The 20,620-nt window shown below is 39.5% G+C and overlaps 2 protein-coding genes across 3 annotated transcripts in view; one reads left to right on the top strand and one right to left on the bottom strand.

Moving 5' to 3' along the window:
- The window catches only part of LOC105569258 (calpain-C), a 31,513-nt gene extending 25,478 nt beyond the window's left edge, over positions 1 to 6,035 (top strand). Inside the window, exons 5-16 of the mRNA XM_012025583.1 lie at positions 2,468 to 2,651; positions 2,721 to 2,795; positions 2,909 to 3,078; positions 3,329 to 3,501; positions 3,669 to 3,763; positions 3,850 to 4,082; positions 4,546 to 4,715; positions 4,814 to 4,872; positions 5,135 to 5,282; positions 5,364 to 5,480; positions 5,578 to 5,636; positions 5,738 to 6,035. Coding sequence (XP_011880973.1) covers positions 2,468 to 2,651; positions 2,721 to 2,795; positions 2,909 to 3,078; positions 3,329 to 3,501; positions 3,669 to 3,763; positions 3,850 to 4,082; positions 4,546 to 4,715; positions 4,814 to 4,872; positions 5,135 to 5,282; positions 5,364 to 5,480; positions 5,578 to 5,636; positions 5,738 to 5,764 — 1,510 coding nt within the window. The 3' untranslated portion in view covers positions 5,765 to 6,035. The remainder of the gene's footprint in view (positions 1 to 2,467; positions 2,652 to 2,720; positions 2,796 to 2,908; positions 3,079 to 3,328; positions 3,502 to 3,668; positions 3,764 to 3,849; positions 4,083 to 4,545; positions 4,716 to 4,813; positions 4,873 to 5,134; positions 5,283 to 5,363; positions 5,481 to 5,577; positions 5,637 to 5,737) is intronic.
- A 1,142-nt stretch (positions 6,036 to 7,177) lies between these two features.
- LOC105569257 (dipeptidase 1-like) overlaps positions 7,178 to 20,620 on the bottom strand; it is a 99,767-nt gene continuing 86,324 nt past the window's right edge. For both annotated transcript variants that reach the window (XM_012025582.1, XM_012025581.1), the window contains exons 2-8: positions 12,433 to 12,762; positions 11,428 to 11,560; positions 11,153 to 11,341; positions 10,434 to 10,636; positions 9,472 to 9,632; positions 9,052 to 9,181; positions 7,178 to 8,434 (exon numbers count right to left, since the gene is read on the bottom strand). In XM_012025582.1, the coding sequence (XP_011880972.1) occupies positions 8,303 to 8,434; positions 9,052 to 9,181; positions 9,472 to 9,632; positions 10,434 to 10,636; positions 11,153 to 11,341; positions 11,428 to 11,560; positions 12,433 to 12,762 (1,278 nt within the window). In that variant the 3' untranslated portion in view covers positions 7,178 to 8,302. The remainder of the gene's footprint in view (positions 8,435 to 9,051; positions 9,182 to 9,471; positions 9,633 to 10,433; positions 10,637 to 11,152; positions 11,342 to 11,427; positions 11,561 to 12,432; positions 12,763 to 20,620) is intronic.

Genomic DNA, 20,620 nt, shown 5'->3' with positions numbered 1-20,620 from the left:
TGTTTTAGGCCGGCCTACCGCCCAATTCGAGCGCGTGGCGAGATGTGCGCATAGCAATATCGATCGCCGGGCGGTCACATCTTGCCACGCGCTCGAATTGGGCGGTAGGCCGGCCTAAGACAACGATTTTTAATAATTAATTACTCGTTAACTATTACGAAAATTGCAAAATGGTAGAGGACTTTTTCGTTCATTTCGATCCGTTCTACCTTCTCAAAAATTTTGTCGGATATGGAAAGACTCACCCTGTATATTCTTACGTTTAGAATAAATTTTCCCTCCATCTTACGACGCACGAAGTTGGCACCACGATATTCGATAAAAGACGATACATGCTGACCCTTTATTCTAGATTTTAGAATTTTTCATTGAAGATTAAAGTATTCCTTTCTCTATAATAAATATGATTGGCGCTATATCGATCCTATTTTAGGATACATTGAAGTGTAACAACATTGGATCCGGAAATTTTTTCTGTGCGAGTATGTAATAGAAATTTCATAGAAAAGTGCTTTCTACACAATATTTAGATATTATATAGAAAGATTACGTAACAGTTATATCTTCTCTTGCGCCATCTTCCAATTTAAATAGCTTTTCCAATTAATCATCCCGATGAAACATCAAGACTTTGTTTCATGTTATTTGAGTTAACTACGCAATAATCGTTTCCTGTAAATCATCAGCACGTAATTAATCACATGGATAATAAATTTCGTATATTATTTATGGTCTTACAAGAAGACGCAAAGATGGAAGGGAAGTAGAAAGAAGCGCTCGAGTTGACTGCAACACCGATCCATTTGCACGCTCGGAATCTTTTTCCCTGGGTGTTACGTACGTTTTCCCTGAGAAAATACTCAGGTAACACCCGCGATCGTGCGTGTGAATGGTTACGGTTTCCAGATTGACTCGAATACGCGCAAACCGCACGCGCGATAACAAAGAAAAGGCGTTTGAAACGAAGCGAGCGCTGCGCAGGCCCCGTTATCTCCGGAATGTTAATTCCCGCAGGAACGGCACATGCAAGGAAGATAATATCGTTTACACGTACACATACTTGTGTACTCCCTTGATCTCACTCCGAGTTCCGACAGGTTCACTGAGCATCTTCGTGACCTTCTTCTTCCACTTCTCTCCACCATCATCCTTTCCTTTACTTGCGCGTCGCATAGGTCAGGAACGGCCCCGCATAAAATATCAATTATATTTTCCGTCTGATTCAATATTAAAAGCTTCGCTATCACCGAGATTATTGCAATACCAGCGACTATGGAACGTTAATGAAATTATGCTTCCTCTTTGGATTCCGCGTGGAAGATTATCCTGGCTGTTCTTACGCTTTGCTTTCAATATATTTGTGTATCGATATTTTATTTTCACGATATTTCTCAGCAATTTATCAAAAGAAAGAACTATATTTCTTTTCAGTTTTGTTAAAAGTTGTAAATATTAGATAAGTTTTAGAATCATATAAAATATACTGTTACAATATAATGTAGTGTTAAATTTTAAGAGAGATTTAAAAGAGTTTAATAAAAATGTTCTATGTATTTCTACGTGTATATGTAAGCGTGATCTAGTACACTTCTTAGACACAGAAGTGGTTAATTGCGAGATATTGATATTTAAAGCATTAAATTATCAAACATTAACTCGAACAGAAATGCTTATAGCAGCGATATGAAGATATTAAGACTTTCCTTACGAGCAAGCATTCAATTAACAATTTTGTAATATACCTAGTCGGAAGTCTCTGTGATTGCGACATTGCCATATTTACACGTGGATTCCTCGCAGACTGATTCGATGAAAGCGGTTCTTGCGTAGTTCATAATGGTACAGTGTAATATAATGTCAGCGCTGAGAGGTCATAAGGGGAAAAGAGAGAATCCACTCCATCCGCTTTCCCTCATCCGGCCAAGTACCCAGCGATTAAGAAAGTCCATACCACTACACGCCTCAAGTACCAATGCAATAGTGGGAGAAATCACCGATCAATCTTTTGCCGTCACGATAAATCGTGTCTGATGAGCGATGGCAATTTTATTGTGATTAATACACTCCATACGTTATCTCGAGATCGACAATTACTTTTTCTGCGCATTTATTTGTGTGCTCAGTCAGTTTGTTAATTCGCCTACGTCTTAAGTGGTCTAATTGTAAGTAGCATGAATGAAGGAGACAGAGAATTAAGCGTGGGCGAAATTCTGATAACGGATTGTCACCATTAAATATAATATTATGCTGCGTGATTCATCGTGATATTTTTATTTTTATGGAGTTATTAAGTAATATTTACATGCATATCTAACTGTTACCTCAAATTTTACTTAAAAGTATTTGATACTTTTTAAATGTCTTATTGATTACTGAATGGATAATGTCGTAACTGTAAAATAATAGACATTACCTTACGCTTATATGCATAAATATAAAATAAATGTTTAAATGTCGTTATTTTCAGACTTCACGGTTCTTACGAGGCACTGAAATATGGTACATTACTGGATGGCTTGTCTGATCTCACGGGTGGTATTACCGAAAGCATCGCGATTCGTCAGGATCCCACAGCTTGTGGACGAGCGTTGTCGAAACTCTTGGACATGACGTCTCTTATTACTTGTACAGTAAATAATAATCAACAACAGGTACGGGATATTCAAAGAGGCTGAAATTCTTCCCAACACTTTGCTCATACGCGTGTTTTTCTATCTTAGATACGTGCCAGCACAGAAAAGCTTGCTAATGGAATACAAATGGGAATCAATTACAGATTGTACGCGATTGAGAGGGTCAGTATGTCAGTCGCATTCTGCATTTTTATACGCATCTAAATAAATCATAGGAACAACGAGATTGATAAAATGAAATGTCTGAAGGAATGGCATTAATCTCGGTATTGTAGGTGGAAACTTTTGGAGGGGAAGCGGTGCAATTAGTAAAATTAAGGAATCCTCTTGGGCCCGGTGGGGAATACGTTGGTGCTTGGGCGAGAGGTGGGCTTGAATGGGACGAAGTGCCAGCAATGGAAAGGGAACGACTAGCTGTAAGAAATATGGCCGAAGGAGAATTTTGGTGAGTGCACAAAGAGACAGCGGAAGTATAATTTCTAATGTATCGCAAATAATATAACGTCAGAAAAGCGATCGAGTTAGCTTAAATTGGCTAAACGCAAATATTATGTTATTTATTCAACGAAAATAATTGAAGCTGCAAATATTTGGGATTAGATGTCGTTGAATAGTTTCCGCAATTAATGCCCGAGTTAGACTAAACTTTGCTAAAGTTATGAAATGTTCCAACTGTATTGTGTTACTGTTTGCAGGATATCATACTCAGATTTCGTTAAGACGTTTACTCACCTGGAAGTTGTGCATCTGGATGCTGAAACTTCGAGAGATGAACCGTCGTTACACAGTAAACACACTTGGCAAATGAAATTGTATCAGGGAAGCTGGAGGAGGGGCGTCACTGCGGGAGGGTGTCGAAATAATCAAGGTTCGATTATTGCGTTGCAAGTCTGCGCGTTATCACTAATACTATTGCATTATCACTAACATTATTGCTATATGAAATATAAAAACCATAATCAGTTGATTCGAAACTCAGTCTATTTAAGTTATATAAATAATTAGCTAACGATTGCGTATTCTTTTTCGGCGCAGAAACCTTTCATATAAATCCACAGCTGCATCTGATTCTAAGCGAGATGGAGGAAGTGATCGTTTCATTGAATCAGCATTCGATTATGGAGCCGAAAGTAAGGAGCCTTTCCGAAATATTCCGAATATCGTCCAATGTGTCTCTTATCAAATTGGCTTATCGAACCTTCGCCTCTGCCTTCAGGTGATCGGCTTTACAGCGTATACGCTGCCGAAGAACAGCACCGAATCGATAAACAAACAGTTTTTCAAGAAGAACAAGTCCTTAGTTAATTCCCAATACACGAATAGTCGGCAGGTGAGCCACAGGTGTCAGCTCGAGCAGGGTGGTTACCTGCTGGTACCTACGACCTTCGAGCCGACTCAAGAAACGAGTTTCACATTACGGGTCTACAGCAGTAAGCCTCTAAAGCTCAAGTAGGTATATGCATTTGCCGATGTCATATATGCTTGCACGAGGCGGCACAAAGGATCGTATGGCCGCCTCGGTGCATTTAATGTGCAGCATACATTAACTCGTGTGAGGATATGTTATACGCCCGTCTTTAACTATAGTTTTAAAATCCTCTCTCAACCATATTTCAAAGGACGTATCATGTAATTGCCTCGCTCGAGCACAAATCCTTTTGTTAAGGAAATGTAATACATCAAAAGTTTTATCTTCGACGAAATGATTTGCTGCCTTTGTATGTTCGATAGTCTTTTCTTCTTTAAGTGGCTTTAGTTTGTTATATACTATTCTATTATTAAAGTTGCTTTGTGTGCGAAATTTAAAATATGTAAAATTTTGCTTTCGGATTATCATACATTGTGTTCTAGACTGGAAGAGGGAGTGGCAAGATTCCGTATTCTACATATGTACATATCATCAATGTTTCAGATTGTTAGACACCCCGCCGTCGTTAATGAAATCGGCAATTGTTAAGGCGCCTCCCCTCGAAGGAAAAGGCTTCTCTCAATACGAAGCAGTGTTTCTGCAGCTCGCCGACGAGCACAGAACTGTAAACGCCTTTGAGCTGCAGGAGCTTTTAGAAGCCTGTTTACCAAATGGTATATCGTAAAAGATACAAGAAACTTTGCCAGAAGTAGAATGCACTAAAATATTGTGTAATATTAATCTAAATAAATGCTTTCTCTTTAATTTCTAGATTACATCAAAAGCTGTGCCTGCATGGAAGTCTGCCGACAAGTAGTGTTAACTATGGATGTATCCTTTCAATGAAACTTTACCTTTTAGAATATATTGATAACTTTTTATCTATAAATTTGCAGTCTATCCATAGGCTTTTTATTAGACAATTGTTTGTATGGGTTAGAACACAGCTTTATGTTTAGATAATTTACATTAACGGCACACGTCGATATTTAATTAAAATTTTATAAAATCTATCTGTTAATTTTTTTTACTTTTGGATAATGGAATATATGACAAACAATAATTTCCTTACATTTCTCGCGCCTCTAAACAGAGTTCTGGGAGTGGCCGGTTGAAGTTCAATGACTTCAAAGATCTTATGTGCAGTTTAAAGTACTGGCAAGCTGCTTTTAAGAATCATACGAAGGAAAAGACGGGTATACTCAAGGCGGAAAGACTGCGAGATGCTCTGCTAGAAGTCGGTACGTAAGAAGAAACTGTAGTACCGTGCTGCAGACTAAACATTCTGTTTTATCGTCGTGTAATCGTAACTTCTACCTCAGGTTTTCAATTAAATACGGACGTATTATCCATTTTAATTCTTCGATACATGAGGAAAGACGGTACTCTTCGATTCGGCGACTTTGTGTCGGCGATCTTACACTTGAGCGACGCATTTGGTACGTTTATTATGAGATTCCCTATTATTTCTTAATCTAATCTGATTTATAGGCTTTTAAATATTTTGTGTTAATTGAGTATTTTACATTCACCCAGGAATATTCGAGAGTAAGGATCCTTTGCAAAATGGAACGATAAAATTAAGCTTGTCAGAGGTACATAAAAATTCTATCAAGAATACGATATCATTTTCTTTTACGATTACGTAGGACGTAAGTTATTCAAAATTACGCTAAACCGCGGATTCTTTTTACAGTGGCTGAGATCATCTCTGATGTGTTGAAACGTCAGTCAACGTAGATCATGTACCTTGTGAATCGTCTGTAAATAACATTTCCTTCATTTCGACATTAGATGTAAGTTTTAGCCATATTAACGATTAGTGCCCATCTATTTACACTTTGTAAAATAATACCATTGTCTCTCTCTTACATTATCATCGATCATCATTCCTTTATGTAATTATTACGTGTTACGATTAAGAAGTTATGTATGATACATCGTTTGTATAAGATTATCGCACTGGATAATAAAGTTAAGTTTATTTTGCATAGTCCTTGCATACCTTTCATTAGATTTTGATGTATAAATCGAACTTCTAGGTTTGATAAACTACGAATTCTTTACGAATGAATAATATAAATTTTTTAAATTACAAATTACATATTAAAAGCAAGTTTTAAATTATTCAAGATTGAAGATTATTAAGTTATCACAAGCAGATCTTGATTTAAATATATGTTATTTAAATAATACAGCGTATGCGCGTGTATCGGAGAGAAGGGAATCTAGTAAAGCTACAATAGAAACATTTATTTATAGAATTCGTTCGAGAGATACAACGAAACTTTTGATATCCTAGAATTTATCACCCACTCCCAACGGCGGAGCGAGGTATAATTCGCGCAAACTGATTAATTTCTTGTCCGAATCGTCGATTCTTAAACAATTCTGATCGAGGGTTTCATCCTGCGCGAATTATATAATAAGTGCACACGAGACACAGATAGGTGGACGGCGATATATAAAAATTACCAGGAACAAACTGGCGCAAAAGCGATCTCGTTTATAATCTCGGCCGATTATTCCAGGCAATTTCACATGTCCCGTCTTTAGACTTTAGATGATGCTTTGATCAAGGAAACTGCCGGGTGCGTTTTAACGATAGATTGCAATCCGGCATATAATGCGTCGAAAAACACGTACGTCATCAACTACGTCCTCATCGATACCCGCGAGCAACATATTCGGGTTGTATGCGACTGTAATATTCTCATAAACTCCGTAACTCCGAGCTTCATCGTGAGCAATTTAGTGCAAAACTAGAATGGTTTTGGCTGTATAAAATATGAGTAATTTTAACTTTTCACTTTGATATGTGTAAGTTTGAGTTTTGACGATAGAAAGTCCGGAGATAGATAATTCGTGTAGCAGCAATTTTAACTATTTGAAATTACTACAGCTTGCAAGTTTTTGGTAACTTAATAATTTTCAGATAATCGTTGAAAAAATAATGTTAGTGTGTAGATACTTTAAGTTATTATATTTACTGATTATATGACATGTTTTAAATTTTAAATACTTTAAATAATGAAGCAACTGTAAGGAATCTTTATATAAAAGATAGCTATTACGTATTAATTTTAAAATTCAATTCTGGTTACACACACACATATGGTGTAGAAATAAAAATTAACCTATAGCAAAATACTTCTTAATGATAATATTATGTAATTCTTGGTATAAAAATATAAATATAAATCCTTTAAATCATCGTAATGTAATCAACTGCGATCAGGCACTTTAGCTGTAAAAAAATAAAAAAATGTTTAGAAATGCACGGAAGAAAATAATGTAAGAATATTGTTGATTATGTTGCTCGTAGGAACGTTGATTCTTCCTTCTACAGGCTTTCGCTTTATAGAGCACGTGTTTTCGTTGGTGCAATGAGGGGAAGGAAGACGTTCAAAGGTATACAGCCGGGGTTCACAGTTTCACACACATATTACGATCGTTTCCAGGAGAGGAAGACATCGAAGTTTAGAAACAGTCTCACGTGCATCGGCGAAATGACGCTTTATCTTCACGAAAATACTGGATGGCGTGTCGCTTATCGTTTAGATATTTACATGCTCGTGAAGATATTTGCAGCAAGATAGTACAGTTCTTAAAGTAATGACCAGCTTGTTAACGAATCGCTAGAATTTTATCAAGTAGAAAAGTCAGTTTGTGTATTACGGGTAATAAATGGCGACGAACACCGATCATTCTGCAATTAAATGTTGTAACATATAAATTTGAAATTTGAATAAATAAATTCATTATACCTGTGTATAACCGGAGAAGCCAGATGAGTGTCGTACTAGAAAAGAATTATTTTTAAATATATAGATTTTCTTCGCTATTATTAACGTTGTTTCTTCTAAATACAAAAAAATAACAGCTTACGAGAATATTTTTTATGATTATTTATGAGCGACACATAATTTCTGGTTGCCTCTTAATAATAACGCGCGAACGTGCCTCCCTTTAAATAAAGCATAATCGATATCCGCTGCCCGTCGCCTTTGTGAAACAGGTATCGAGGTAGGTTTATTTTGAGCCTTCGCAAATGTCGACGTTTAATTGAGCTTTCGCACGAGGTTCGAAGAACTTTCGCGGGCGTACAATAAGTCGTAGTGAACGTGATAATCGAATTTTCGCCGAGGAACCGCGTTCCTGGCATGACTGGTTGTCTTCCGGCCATGCCCATCTGCACGGAACGGTCGTGTTGGCGTAAGATTAATTCGCGTGTCGTCGGGCGGTGCGTACAGTCGATCGATCAGACTTCCGTGACCCTTTGCACGGAGTTAATATCCAGAGCACAGTTGCCGATCGTGTCCGGTGAGTCTGGAAGATATTCCTCGAGCGGCGTAACTCCAGCTGTCCTCAGGTCGTCCCTCACACGCTCTACCTGATGCAATATATTATTTACATCAATGGCATCGTAACGATATTAATGTCATCGGTATAATAATTGTTAATATTGCCTTATAGAATTATTATGTTGTAAGCTTAGAAAAAATGTGCTTTAATAATGTTCTTTTGTGTTTTATTTTTTTATGATAGATTAAAGCTGTGAACAAAATAATAGCAGAAAGTCTCTTCATATGAGATAGCGGAGTTTCTGCTAAATTAATATCATGTGTCGGTCCCATCATAAATTTATTGTCCTAGAAGTGAAATTTGTTTAGTGGAAAATTTATCGTTAGATCATGTAATCGTTGCGAAAAAGAGCTTTGTGGTTGAATTTGGATGTTGAAAACCTGTTGTCTGATAATAGACTTTCCCCTAATAATGATCATCGCGCAATGAAAATTTGTTATCATTACTTTTCACGCTGGTTAAATATTTAAAGGCAATTTATGAATAGAAGAAAGTTATGTAGATGCGCAGTTGTGCAATGTATCAGAAATTCGTAGTGCTACGGTAAAAATATGATGTATTAAGGCCCGCCGAAACATAAGGTATGTAAATATATGTATGTATATATATATGTAACCGCACCTTCGGACTTTAATCGACTCTAACCTGTTTGAGGACTCGCAGTAAATTCAAGCCAGCGACTTTCTTTAGGTCAAGCACGTTCCACTTGCCACTCCGGAGAAGTTCGGCGAATAGTTCGGGATACTTCGAAACATCTTCGAGACCACGAGGAGTTCTACGGAGAGAGGAAGAGGTTTCACACGTAATTAGAAACGCGATTTTCATTTTCTCTTTATTGCGGAGAAAATTATGTAGGAAATAATTTACTGGGGATTAATTCGTCAAAGTAAAGGATCGACTCTTCGCGATCGATTGATGTTTGCGATCGTTGAATTCTCCAGCTTAAGTTATCACTGATATTCGCGCATGCAAATTGCATGAGAATCAAGACGCGACTGCCAATAGATATTTTCAAAGATGTTACAAATAAATTTCACGCCGACTTATCTCACGTCCCCAACGTACTTGTTGATGCCGTCGAAATCTCCGCCGACTCCGATATGGTCCACACCAATCAGGTTTCTAATGTAATATATGTGCTCGGCCACGTCCGAGACGCTGGCTTGGGGCCCGCATTTCACGAAATAATTGTAAAACGTGACCATCACCAGTCCGCCGTTATCAGCCTGGAAACAAGCACGTGAGAATGGAGCGCGTAATTCTACAGTTGTGCGATTTGAACGTGCCTCGCACCGTCGCACCGGGAATTTCAAGCCAGCTCAATGAGAGGTGTAACACGTAATTTTCCGCTAGCGCACGGGGAAAACTGTACCCTAGCCGTGCCTTTGCTTCGGAAACGAAACGTACAACCCCCCCGAGCGACAGAGGGATCGATAAAATCGACGAGCGCCGGAAGGGAGACCTCGTTATCGCGGTACCGCATTCACCGTCGACTCGGTGCCGTTAATTTTCGACCTTGATAATTCGCCTCTTAACGAGCTCAAGTGAACCGGGCGCTTCTTAATGGAGCACAAAACTCGACAATAGAAAGGAATCGCCGTCGGTAAATGTTTCGAGGTGCTATTCGAACTCTAGCCGCCCGCCCCAGGATAATTATCTGTTCGTTGAAAGAAGATCTGAGAAGGCAGATAGAGAAAAAGGAAAGGGTTTTTATCGCCGGCACATCGCGTTGCTCCTTCGTATCGCCAGTTGTCTATTTTCGCGTTTACAGGGCGCGAATTTTGCCGCGAGAAGGTCGTTTAACCCGCACTGATCGTTCTTATATAATTATCGTTGTTGCAATTAGCACGCGAAATGTTTTCTATGAAAGGGTCGTGAAAGAATTTTTATATAGTTCCGCTTCAACTCTTGAAAGTTATATTGTAATTGAAATAAATGTCTCTTCTTTTTACTTCAAGCAATTAACGAAACAACTTCTAACAAAGTTAAATGCATTTTACGGACTATGAAAATTTCTGTGCACTTACCAGTTGCTTAAGAATATCGTCGGGCACGTTTCTGGAAGAATTACAAATAGCGAACGCAGAAGAGTGTGAAAAAATGAGTGGCGCTTTACTGACTCTTAGAGCATCCCTCATAGTTGCCCTTGAAGTATGACTGAGGTCTATCAGCATTCCGAGCCTATTCATTTCTTTAACTACCGTCTCACCGAATGTCGTCAGACCTCCGCCTGAAAGACGTAATAACGTTATTTTATGTTCTTGTGGATCTACGTTAAAAAGACTGCGATGTAAATCTTTTAAGTTAGTCAAACAGTATTAATAATAGCTCTTGCATCATCTATTACATATTTAATATATGTAGTGTTACGCATTAACATTTAGTCACAATTTCTAATTTAAGTAGCCAAATATTGCGATACATTCTATGCCAAAGAGAAAATTTATATGTTATACAAAATATATTTTAATATAATATGGCATTAAATAATGTTCAATATTATATCAAAATAATTTAAAGTAATAGAGTCTGATGTTTAATGTAATATTAATATTGCTGTATTACTTTTAAAAAACGTATCGGAACAAAATATATGAACAGAGACATTTTATTTATTAAAAATTTTTACTGTAGTTTAATTTCTGAACTACTTGTGGATCCATGAATCTTTATGAGATTAAATTCGCAAGTTTTAGCTCCACTCATTCTGAAGAAGATGTTTATTCCAAACTTGCATCTAATTTACCATCTTCATCGTCGTCTTCCACCGACGAACTTTTCGCCCACGGAGTGTTGCAGGTGTGTGTCAGTGTAAGGTACCGTACACCCAACTGGTAAAGTGTTCTTAAAACGGCTAAACTACTTCCTAGACTATGCCCACCCTCCACTCCAATCAGGGAAGCTATTCTGCCCCTCCCGTGAGCTTCCAAAATCTCTAGAAGTCAAAAATGTAGTTGAATAGAGCTGTCGCTTTGTCGATCGTGGCACATTACGGCTCGCATTACGGCGAGCTGTACTTACCCCTTGACGATGCAGCAAATTGCATGTGCTGGGAGTATTTTTCTATGAGCCTCTTAATGAGGTCCACTTGCTCCAGAGTCAGCTGAACCGCGTTAAGATGCTGAGATTCGCATGGCACGTAAGCGGCCCAAAACTAGAAAAGAATCGTTGATGCGATGTTGCATAATTGTTGGAAAAGATTTTCAGATGTGAGTAACCGTACTTTCGTATATTTAAAGAGAAACGTCGAGAAAATCTTCACTTTACAAAAGAAGAATGCAAGCTGCTTGCGCTCTTTGCAGTGTTGTTTGCGTTAGAAAAAGTGTTTTATCTTTTAAATTCCAGTCCGGCACAACTTCCCGCGTAATTGTTGCATTTTATTAGAACGATATTTGTCTCATACGCAGAATTATTTCAAATCTTACTAGCAAAATAAAGAGAAAGGCCCGACGAGATTATTACATTTCGTTTGTTATCCTGCACACAACAACTATTTCCCTTTAGATCACTATCATTTCTACAATATATGTGTGCGTGCAAGCGTGATATGCGCTTAATGCTCGCATCATTCAGACCTAACGAGCTCCTGAGTGCTCGCATGCGATGATAATCGATGCATTCAATCCGTCACGCTCATAATATCGCCGACACCTGAAACTCGCCTAGTCATCTCTAGCATAGTTTCCGCGCAACATCCGAGTCTAGATTGCTTATTACATTGCATAATATCAAACAATAACAAGCCGCTTTCCGAACGCATCTTGCGTAGATAACTACTGGATTGAGATATCGAGAAAGATTGTTAAAAGCATACAGGAACACGTGCATTTTGCATTAAACATGTGAGAAATTTGATAATCAATTCTAATTTTGACAATTACAGACAAAGTTATGCGAGGTTCTGTTCAAATAATATTGAGCTTCATCCATCGAAGAGTATCTTATTAAGAGTAAATAAAATCATCTTATTATTTTACTTAGGAATTTTCTTTGAATACACGACTGTGCGCGTAGCCTTGCAATTACCTGACCGCCGACCATGCCCTGCCGCAGTCTGACCAAATCGGTTTGACTCCACGCGCTTTTGCTCCAGGGCGCGACTTGACGTAGATCCTTGTCGAAATCGAACTCCGCCAACTGGTTATGGAGGAAATTGCGGATGTTCCACGGTAGGTCATTGTGGCCGTCGATCAAAGGCACCTCAGAAAGAACCTGTCGAACGGTTTCCAATCGCTCACGCGGCGACGTCAGAAGCGCGAGCTCGCCATCCGCTGGACGTGGCCCGACTCTGCCCACCCAGGTGCCAATCGACAGTATAATCACGCTTACCGTCCATACACCACTCTGGCCGCCACTCTGCAACAGCAGATAATCTTCCCGATAGTGTTTAACGGATAAAAGGGTGGATAAACATCTGTACAAAAATTGAATATAAACTCTAGGTAAGTGTTCTTCGTTAATAAGCAAAATGTGTGTAAATTTTAAACGTTAAGTAGAAAGCAATTAATTGGAGATGCAATTGATAATCAAGAAAGACAATATAATGCTTGTTATAGCTATTATAATAACTGTATTGGAGTCCTCTCTATTTTCTAAATTATACGAAACGTCCGTTTTGGGCATTGTACAAAAATGAGCTTTTGCTCGAATGTAAATAATGTATACAGTCATGTGTTATTATCATAGTCAAAGAGGCTTTTCCTTGGCAATTTGTTAGATAAATTGCTCAACGAAAACGAACGACTTTACTGATGGTACAAAACGATTTAATACCACGCCGCAAATTTTTTCTTTGACACATGTATTTAGCACAGCATACGAGAATAACGCATTGTTCCCGCGGGATTATCTCGCGTAATGAAGATGGACCGAAAGGGGAAGGAGAGAGAGAGGGGGGGGGGGAGCAATAGTAGTCTACACAGCTCGTCCGTTGTTTCCGCACCTTGCATCCTTTGAAGCCGATGACCTCAGAAACGAGTGGTATTTTCAAGAAAGAGACACGCGGCTTTGACAGGGATTATAAATTATTAAGCCCTGCTCACCCAAGCGTCGGCGGATGTTTGCCTGTCGCCGGGATTTGAAATTCAGCGAACGAAACAGTGAATTATTTCTCGAGCGAGGTATCAAAGCTCTCGCTGCTCACTTCCCAAGGCTCTCGCCTTTGCCAGCAAGGCAGCTCGCAAATATGGAGGAAAATAGTACGCGATGGCCGGGGTTTAATCTTCGCCGCGAGTAATCCGTAGTAGGACGAACTGCGGTACCTTCCCATATGTTATATGATTATATGAAAGGGTAATACAGATGAAGCGTATCCCTTTGTTCCGTACGTTATTCTGTTTACGAGATTGTCGAGCGAAAGAGGAAACACGCTCGCCTTCAGCACAAATTCTTTGGACAAATGATTGATAGTTTTTTTTTCTTCTCAACGATGATTGATTATGAAAGAAGCTTACTTATCATGCATCATTTACGTCGAGGATTTGTATTTTTAATACGCCGCGCCAAGAATTACGACATTAATTTCTGACAAAATAATTATTTGGCTGAATGAAATTCGTCAATCTCTAACGAAGATAAACGCGACGCTTCCTCGCTCATTTTTGCTTTCATACCTCGGCACTTTCACGCGATAGGATCGAATGGCACGAATCAAAAGTACGTACACATAAAGGGGTCCAATCGTACCGGAAAATATCAGCCCCGAGAGCCGAGAGATTCGTGTACAGGAGGGATTAGCTCAGCTCCGTGCTGGCCGTGTACAAAAGAACGAGAATTACTTGAGTGCTGAGCAATGTCGTTTAACTGTATCCACTGCCCGACCAAACGACGACCCGCGCTACTCGTTGACCGCGGGAATGCGGTCTGTTCATACTCGGCTGGCCATACACGTCGCTTTCTGCGCCAGCCGGGGCTCTGAGAGAGCCTCGGCGTTGTTTGAACTTCCGACGGTCTTACGGAAATATTTGCGCGAAGCTAACTTTAGTTGGCAATAATCATTACGGAATTTGCGGCTCATCACACCATATTTTCATAGTACATCGCGGTGTTACTAGATGTGTGGCGTTTTCGTCGTAATTGAGTACAATATTATTTTCCTGCGATAATTGTCAATCATTTCTTGCAAGATAATAAATTGAAATTAAACTTTTATTGTTGTCTTTAGAACAATAGTGTAACTTCTAGATTGAACGTTTATATACGGATTAGAAATGATGGTTTATTGCGAAAAAAACATTTTTTATTACTAAAAGTTTTGTCCTACAGAAAGATAGTGGCAAAATTTCCATTTTGCGCGCTACGAAAATTCGTTTAAGTGTCAATCGACTGTATACAGTAATATAATGTGATTATCGAAATAAGAGATTTTTATTCTCGTCCCACGCGAATTTAATGGAGCGAGCAAAATGCCGAAATGAGATATAAATCCACTATGACGTACCCTACCGCTTGATGATTAATGAATAGAAAGTGATTTAGTGCCATGTGAATGATATTGTTGAAACCCTATCCGTTGGTTCGAACGACGATTATACGATCGCTCGCTTCTATAGACGACTGATATTGAACCAAATCTATTCAGTCACGTTGCTGAATAGTAACGTTACATTCGTTGCACGTGTCACGCTTAGCTTTCACCATTAGCTACGAGTTGGTTTCATCCGCCTTTGAAATAAATTTTCATAATCTCACGATCCGTCTCCTTTTACGAATAATTCATATAAATAATTTCATCCGGCCCTCACTATTCAGATTAAATCGCCCCTATTGGCATATGCTCCAAAGTACGTAGACACGAATGTACAGACATTTCTAAAGTTATTTATTTTAAAGAATTTCAGATTGTTTTGCTTCTTTCTCAAAGGAGTGTATATCTTTTTATAATAATTGTATAATACGACAGGCATTTGAAGAGATGATAATATAACAATTGGTAATATAAATGTAAAACTGTACGACTCGCCGGGAGCCTATTCGCTGAGAGCTATTCAAGAGGAATTGCCGTCATTAAAATTTCGCATTAAGCAGCACTTGCGGCAACTGCAGTTTCATTTTAAAATGTAGAAAATACATTCTGCATGCGAGCCTGTAGTCTACCGTTAATATCCTTGAATATGGAAGCGGCAGTGCAAAAGGAGGTTGGGAAAAGGGGCAGGAATGGCAGAGAAAGTCTTGGACTGGCTTGCATCCAAATGTCAACTGTAATAAAAGACCGTATTAAAAGACTATAGTCGAGGCGAATCATTGGTTGAATGTGCTCGGTGGATGCCGTGCATCAGTGTTTTCGAAAAGATGCAATCCGTGAAATTATTTACCAGGTCGACCGTTTTCATTGCTTTGAGGAGGCAAATCATTGGATATTACTTGGAGAGAAGAGCATTGTTACTTTAGATGAATTTTCTTACTTCGACGTGTATTAATAGATAAACATATCTGTTAATTTTATGACCGGAGTTGAAAAAGCATTGTTATTTATCGCAGTTATTTCATATCGATTAATACTTTGATGGTAAAAATTATTTTAACAGTTCGCCTTGTTGCGCACTTTCCGCTATTTCGTATGAATGGATAATTTGATCCTACCTGGTTCACCAAATGAGTGGGACTGCAAAGGGTTAAATTGGGCGGTCGATTCGGTATTCCGTGCTCGTACGTGCAGCCGCGATATTGCTCGTTTCATAATTAACGCGTCAATTTGGCGATCGACGCCATTTGACCATAAAAAAGCGACGTGCGGTAGTCAATTTAAGTCGCGGCCCGAATTCTAATCGTCCTCCTGGCATGAGGAGGGCTTTACCTCTCCAATGCGCACTGATAGCCATGAATTTCTCTGGACAATTGCGAACGTAACGTACGATATGATATTGAGAGCGCGGTTTAGTTTACGCGAGTAGTATCCGCGCACAATGTCATAGAACGTCGTAGGTTACGGGCTGGGAACATCGTTACATTCGTTATTCAAGTACTTGAACTACATAGGCGAGCGTCAAAAGGGGTCATAGAAGGCAAACTGGGTTTCGCGGCACTTTTAAGTTTCACCGGGAATATCCGGCGTGCGAGCGAGCAAGAGAGAGAGAGAGAGAGAGAGAAGCAAGGGAAAAATTACTTTGTAGCCTCGCTTCCCCGGGGACATCGTAACGTTTGAAATTGCACGGCGGCGGCGCACGGACCCTCTCTCTCTCTCTCTCTTTGTCTGTCTGTCTGTCTCTCTCTCTGCCACTGCAGGTGAACTCAAAAAATTCTAAAAAAACAATCGGAGACTCTCGATCTCCCCGCAACCAGCTTCGCTGGAGCCATTTCGCCGGGACTCGCTGCTGGAAAGAAAAATTACTTCGAGATGTTCTTCCAAAGACGTCGTTCCGCCCGACCGGCGGCATGCATTTTAACGCGTCGAGAATTTATACGGCACGGAAGAAACGGAAATTTGCAAAATTCCTGCCATATGTCTCCCTTATAGAATTATGTATTACGTTTATGCGAGATCAGGGCCCGTTTAGCGAAAGGTACCTTTTAAAAATGCATTTCATAGACGCGTGTAGTAAGCGCGAGACGCATGTTTAATAAATGTGTGTATCGAAATACTCGTAGTCGCGCACATCTCGTGTCTCGACGATGCCTGCAGAGATCCTTCTCTTCGAGATATTATTTGATTTTTTTCTTGTTCAGATTTTTCAATCACGATCCTTCGGACAGAGCGGGCGCACGTAAGTGGAAATTCAGGGGCAAATGCGCGAACATAAGGCAAGTGAATCGGAAATTCCACGGTCGCAATTCATGTTACGTGACTGAGCGCAATATTTCATGGAAATTTCTCTAGGGATAGCGGCGAGGTGAAGATGGCAGCCAATGGTCAGAGAAATGATTCGTATGCTCTTGGAGCATTGAATCTCGCCAGAGAGCATCAGAGATTAGGTGTAAAAACTCTGTTAAGCATATAAAACGGAGGTGCATTCTCTAAGTGTCATCATTACGTTACAGAAAGGAAAATCTTCATCACTTATGGTCACTGTACAGCTGGTGTTTATATCAATTTTGTGCTACGTATATATTTATAATATTTTATTATATTATTTTATTTGATCACTTTACAGACAGTGATTATATTAATTTTATGCCGCCCATATTTATTTCGTTTGATTATTCAATTTGTCACGCGTGCTTAATTCATCTATGCATAAACTATCCGATCTCCTCAACTTTTACATCCTGAATTCTGCTTGTGCCGCTGCTTAATTAAAAAAATTTCGGTACCAGCTGAAACATTCGTATGACAATTTAAATAAACAAAAATTATGCGATGCCCTCTATACGCGGCCTCCCGGTGTCTCGTTTCGCTGTCAAAAATACTGCCGGTGCATATTTTAGAGCGCGACGCGTTCTCGTCACAGTTGCAATTTTTCGACGCGTCCAAGCGAGCGCAGCCGGCGTGATTTGCGACGGTCAGATATTACACATGTAAGCAAGGCACGTCAGTGGCAATATTCCCGTCAAAACTGCGACACTTGTCACGAGGATACGTCACGCTGATCTGTCACGCGAATGTTTTATGATTCCGATATGATAGAAAAATGTCAGCGTGCGCGCAAGCCCGCGAATAAATTACTCGACGCCCGCGTCCGCGATAATACGACGAAAATCGGCGAGTGGATTTGCACAACGTGTATTTTCGCAGGGGCGATCTTTAGCTCCCTGGGAAAAAAAGCGGATGCGATTTTCGCGCTATTCCTGTCGCCGAGGAAAATCGACGACCTGGCCAAATGGATGGGGCTCGGGCGCAATCCGGAAAAGCATCGGCCGCGGAAGCCCCCGTCAAGTGCGATAGTCCTGCGAGAAAACATCGAGACAAAAGGATGGAGGAGGAATCCGTCTGCGCGAAACCTTCCCTCTATTCCGCTCCGTATCCTTTTTTTCTCTCTCTTCCTTTTACCGCGATGCGTTTTGATTCCCGAGTGTACGCGCCGAATTGCAGCTCCCTAGATTGTGGCGTTCGTAATCGATACCGGCCGTTTCGGTGGACACTCTCGCTCCGGCTGCGTAAATATTTCTCGCACATTTCCGAGTTGGCGCGACGCGCTCGTGCTTAAGTTAATTTTGCAGATCACTCGCATGATGCGGAGTAAATTATGTATGAGACTTTCACATGCTGGAGATAGGAATCTGGCATGCGGGCAAAGAGATTTGGGATATTCTGGACGCGACCCAGAAACAGAGCTGGGTCGTTACGAGGGATTTTAATGCTTTTCTCAAAGTTATAATATCTCGTCATTCCTCTCTTATGATGTTTTGTGTATATTTTATATACGAAAAAAACGCTATATGTCTCGGCGTACACATTTAAATAATGACAAAGTATGAGACTTGTTATTAACTGTATTTTTAATAACAAATTTTCTCATAAATTGCCTAGGAAACAAGAGATAATATATTGTGTAAAATAATTCAATTAATTCAATAATAACAAAATAGTTCTGTTTATTAATGAAATATTTATGTTGTGATCTTAATTAACGCTTCTCACAAGTACGATTAATTGTGATATTTCGATCGCACACCCGAACGCGAAATTTTTCAGAAGGGAGAACGAAAAAAAATCTAATTAGGTATTCCATTGTTCATATCCGTACAATAGTTCTATGTTTAAACAGTGGCCAGAAATCATGCTTTTTGCGAAAGAAAATTCTTTGTAGCTCGTGAAATTACGCGATAGGCCGAAAGTGAAGTGGTCAAAAGAGCGACGCGCCTGATCAAGAGACAAAGAAACGGAAACGAAAAAAAAAATAAAAATAAAACCGTTGCGAACTTTTCGGTCTAGAGCCCGGGAACTTTGTTATTTCTCTGGCCGAGGATTCATACGTAGCGAGCACAGCGGGGGTGCGAAGGGTGCAATTTGTGTGCGGGTGCAAAGGATGGTGCGCGCGACGCAGGAGAGGACCAGGCATCGGGGGGTAAGATGGCTCAATGCGAGAACTTGGAGCATGAAACTTCGAGATTGGAAATATTTCGCGTTGCTATTTCTCCATTCTCGCTCGCGCTTTGCATCCGATAGCTTCGCTAGAATTCGCGTAAATCAACAGATTGGAACTTTTCCGCTGATCGTGAGTATCGCTCGTTTCTTTCATAATTTCGGTATGTTATTTCGTTATGCAAATATAGATAAGAAAATTGCAGAGTTTTATGTTTCACGATTCCCTCTACCTCGAGAATACAATTTTACCGCAATGCAATAATTTGGCTGCTCCAATAAAAATTTAGTATTATATAATAGTGACAATAATATTAATGAGACCAATTTTTAATACTTATTCAATAAAGATATCACGCAAACAACTTTAATACAGATAAACGTTTTATTAAAAGGTGGCCTTTTTTAATTAATGAAACACGTGTTGCAAAAACATACCATATACGACAAATTGTACTTCATCCAACACAAGAAAAACCTTTTTCAATATTTGATTCATTATTAAAAGCTTCGCTACAAGTTGCATTTTTATATTATTAGCAACTTTTGTACAAACGTACCGTTAGTACAAATGTATATCTGTTTTTTATTTTATTTGTAAGCAGCTAAAAATGTAAAAGAAATAAGAATGCGTATCTGCAAACACGACAGGCACGACACAACAATGTTGTTGCATATCTCTTGCGATAATCGCCAACAAACGTTCACAGAAATGTTTACAATGAGCAACGTTAACAATTCTGCCTCGCGGTTTAATAAAGCCATGCGGTTACCGTGGATTCGCAAGTGTTTTTTCTTTCAGCTACGCCCCGCCATAGGCTCCGGTCTAAACTAATTTCGGTGTGTTTTACTGCGTGCTACCACGCGTGAGGCGTTATGTACCGCTGTGCACGCACAAAGGCGTGATCATAAAAACGATCTCTACCTGTTTCTCCATCTCCCTCCTCTCTCTTTCTTTCTCCAGTTATTTCCATTCCCTCCACATTTCTCTTTCTCTGTATCCCGCATTTGTATCGTGCATTTTCTTTGCACGGCCTTTGCATTTACATCTGCGAAATTTCTTTTATTTTCGGTATTTCGGTCTCGCTGCTAATTAGGTGGCTAACAAGTGTCTGCGATCGTTCACAGTCGGGACTGCATTACGTACTGCAGATACGTACGTTAACCGAACCATCGTTATAAACCCCGTAGTGCCGGCTTTAATCGCTTTCCAGCCAAACGATTACCGAATTACGGCCACAAATTTATTCCCGT

The sequence above is a fragment of the Vollenhovia emeryi genome, unplaced genomic scaffold (assembly GCF_000949405.1).
Source record: "Vollenhovia emeryi isolate VEMERY1.0 unplaced genomic scaffold, V.emery_V1.0 DF939125.1, whole genome shotgun sequence".
Lineage (NCBI taxonomy): Eukaryota > Metazoa > Arthropoda > Insecta > Hymenoptera > Formicidae > Vollenhovia > Vollenhovia emeryi.
The sequence above is the reverse complement of the archived record's forward strand: the minus strand, read 5'-3'. Positions and strand labels throughout refer to the sequence as shown.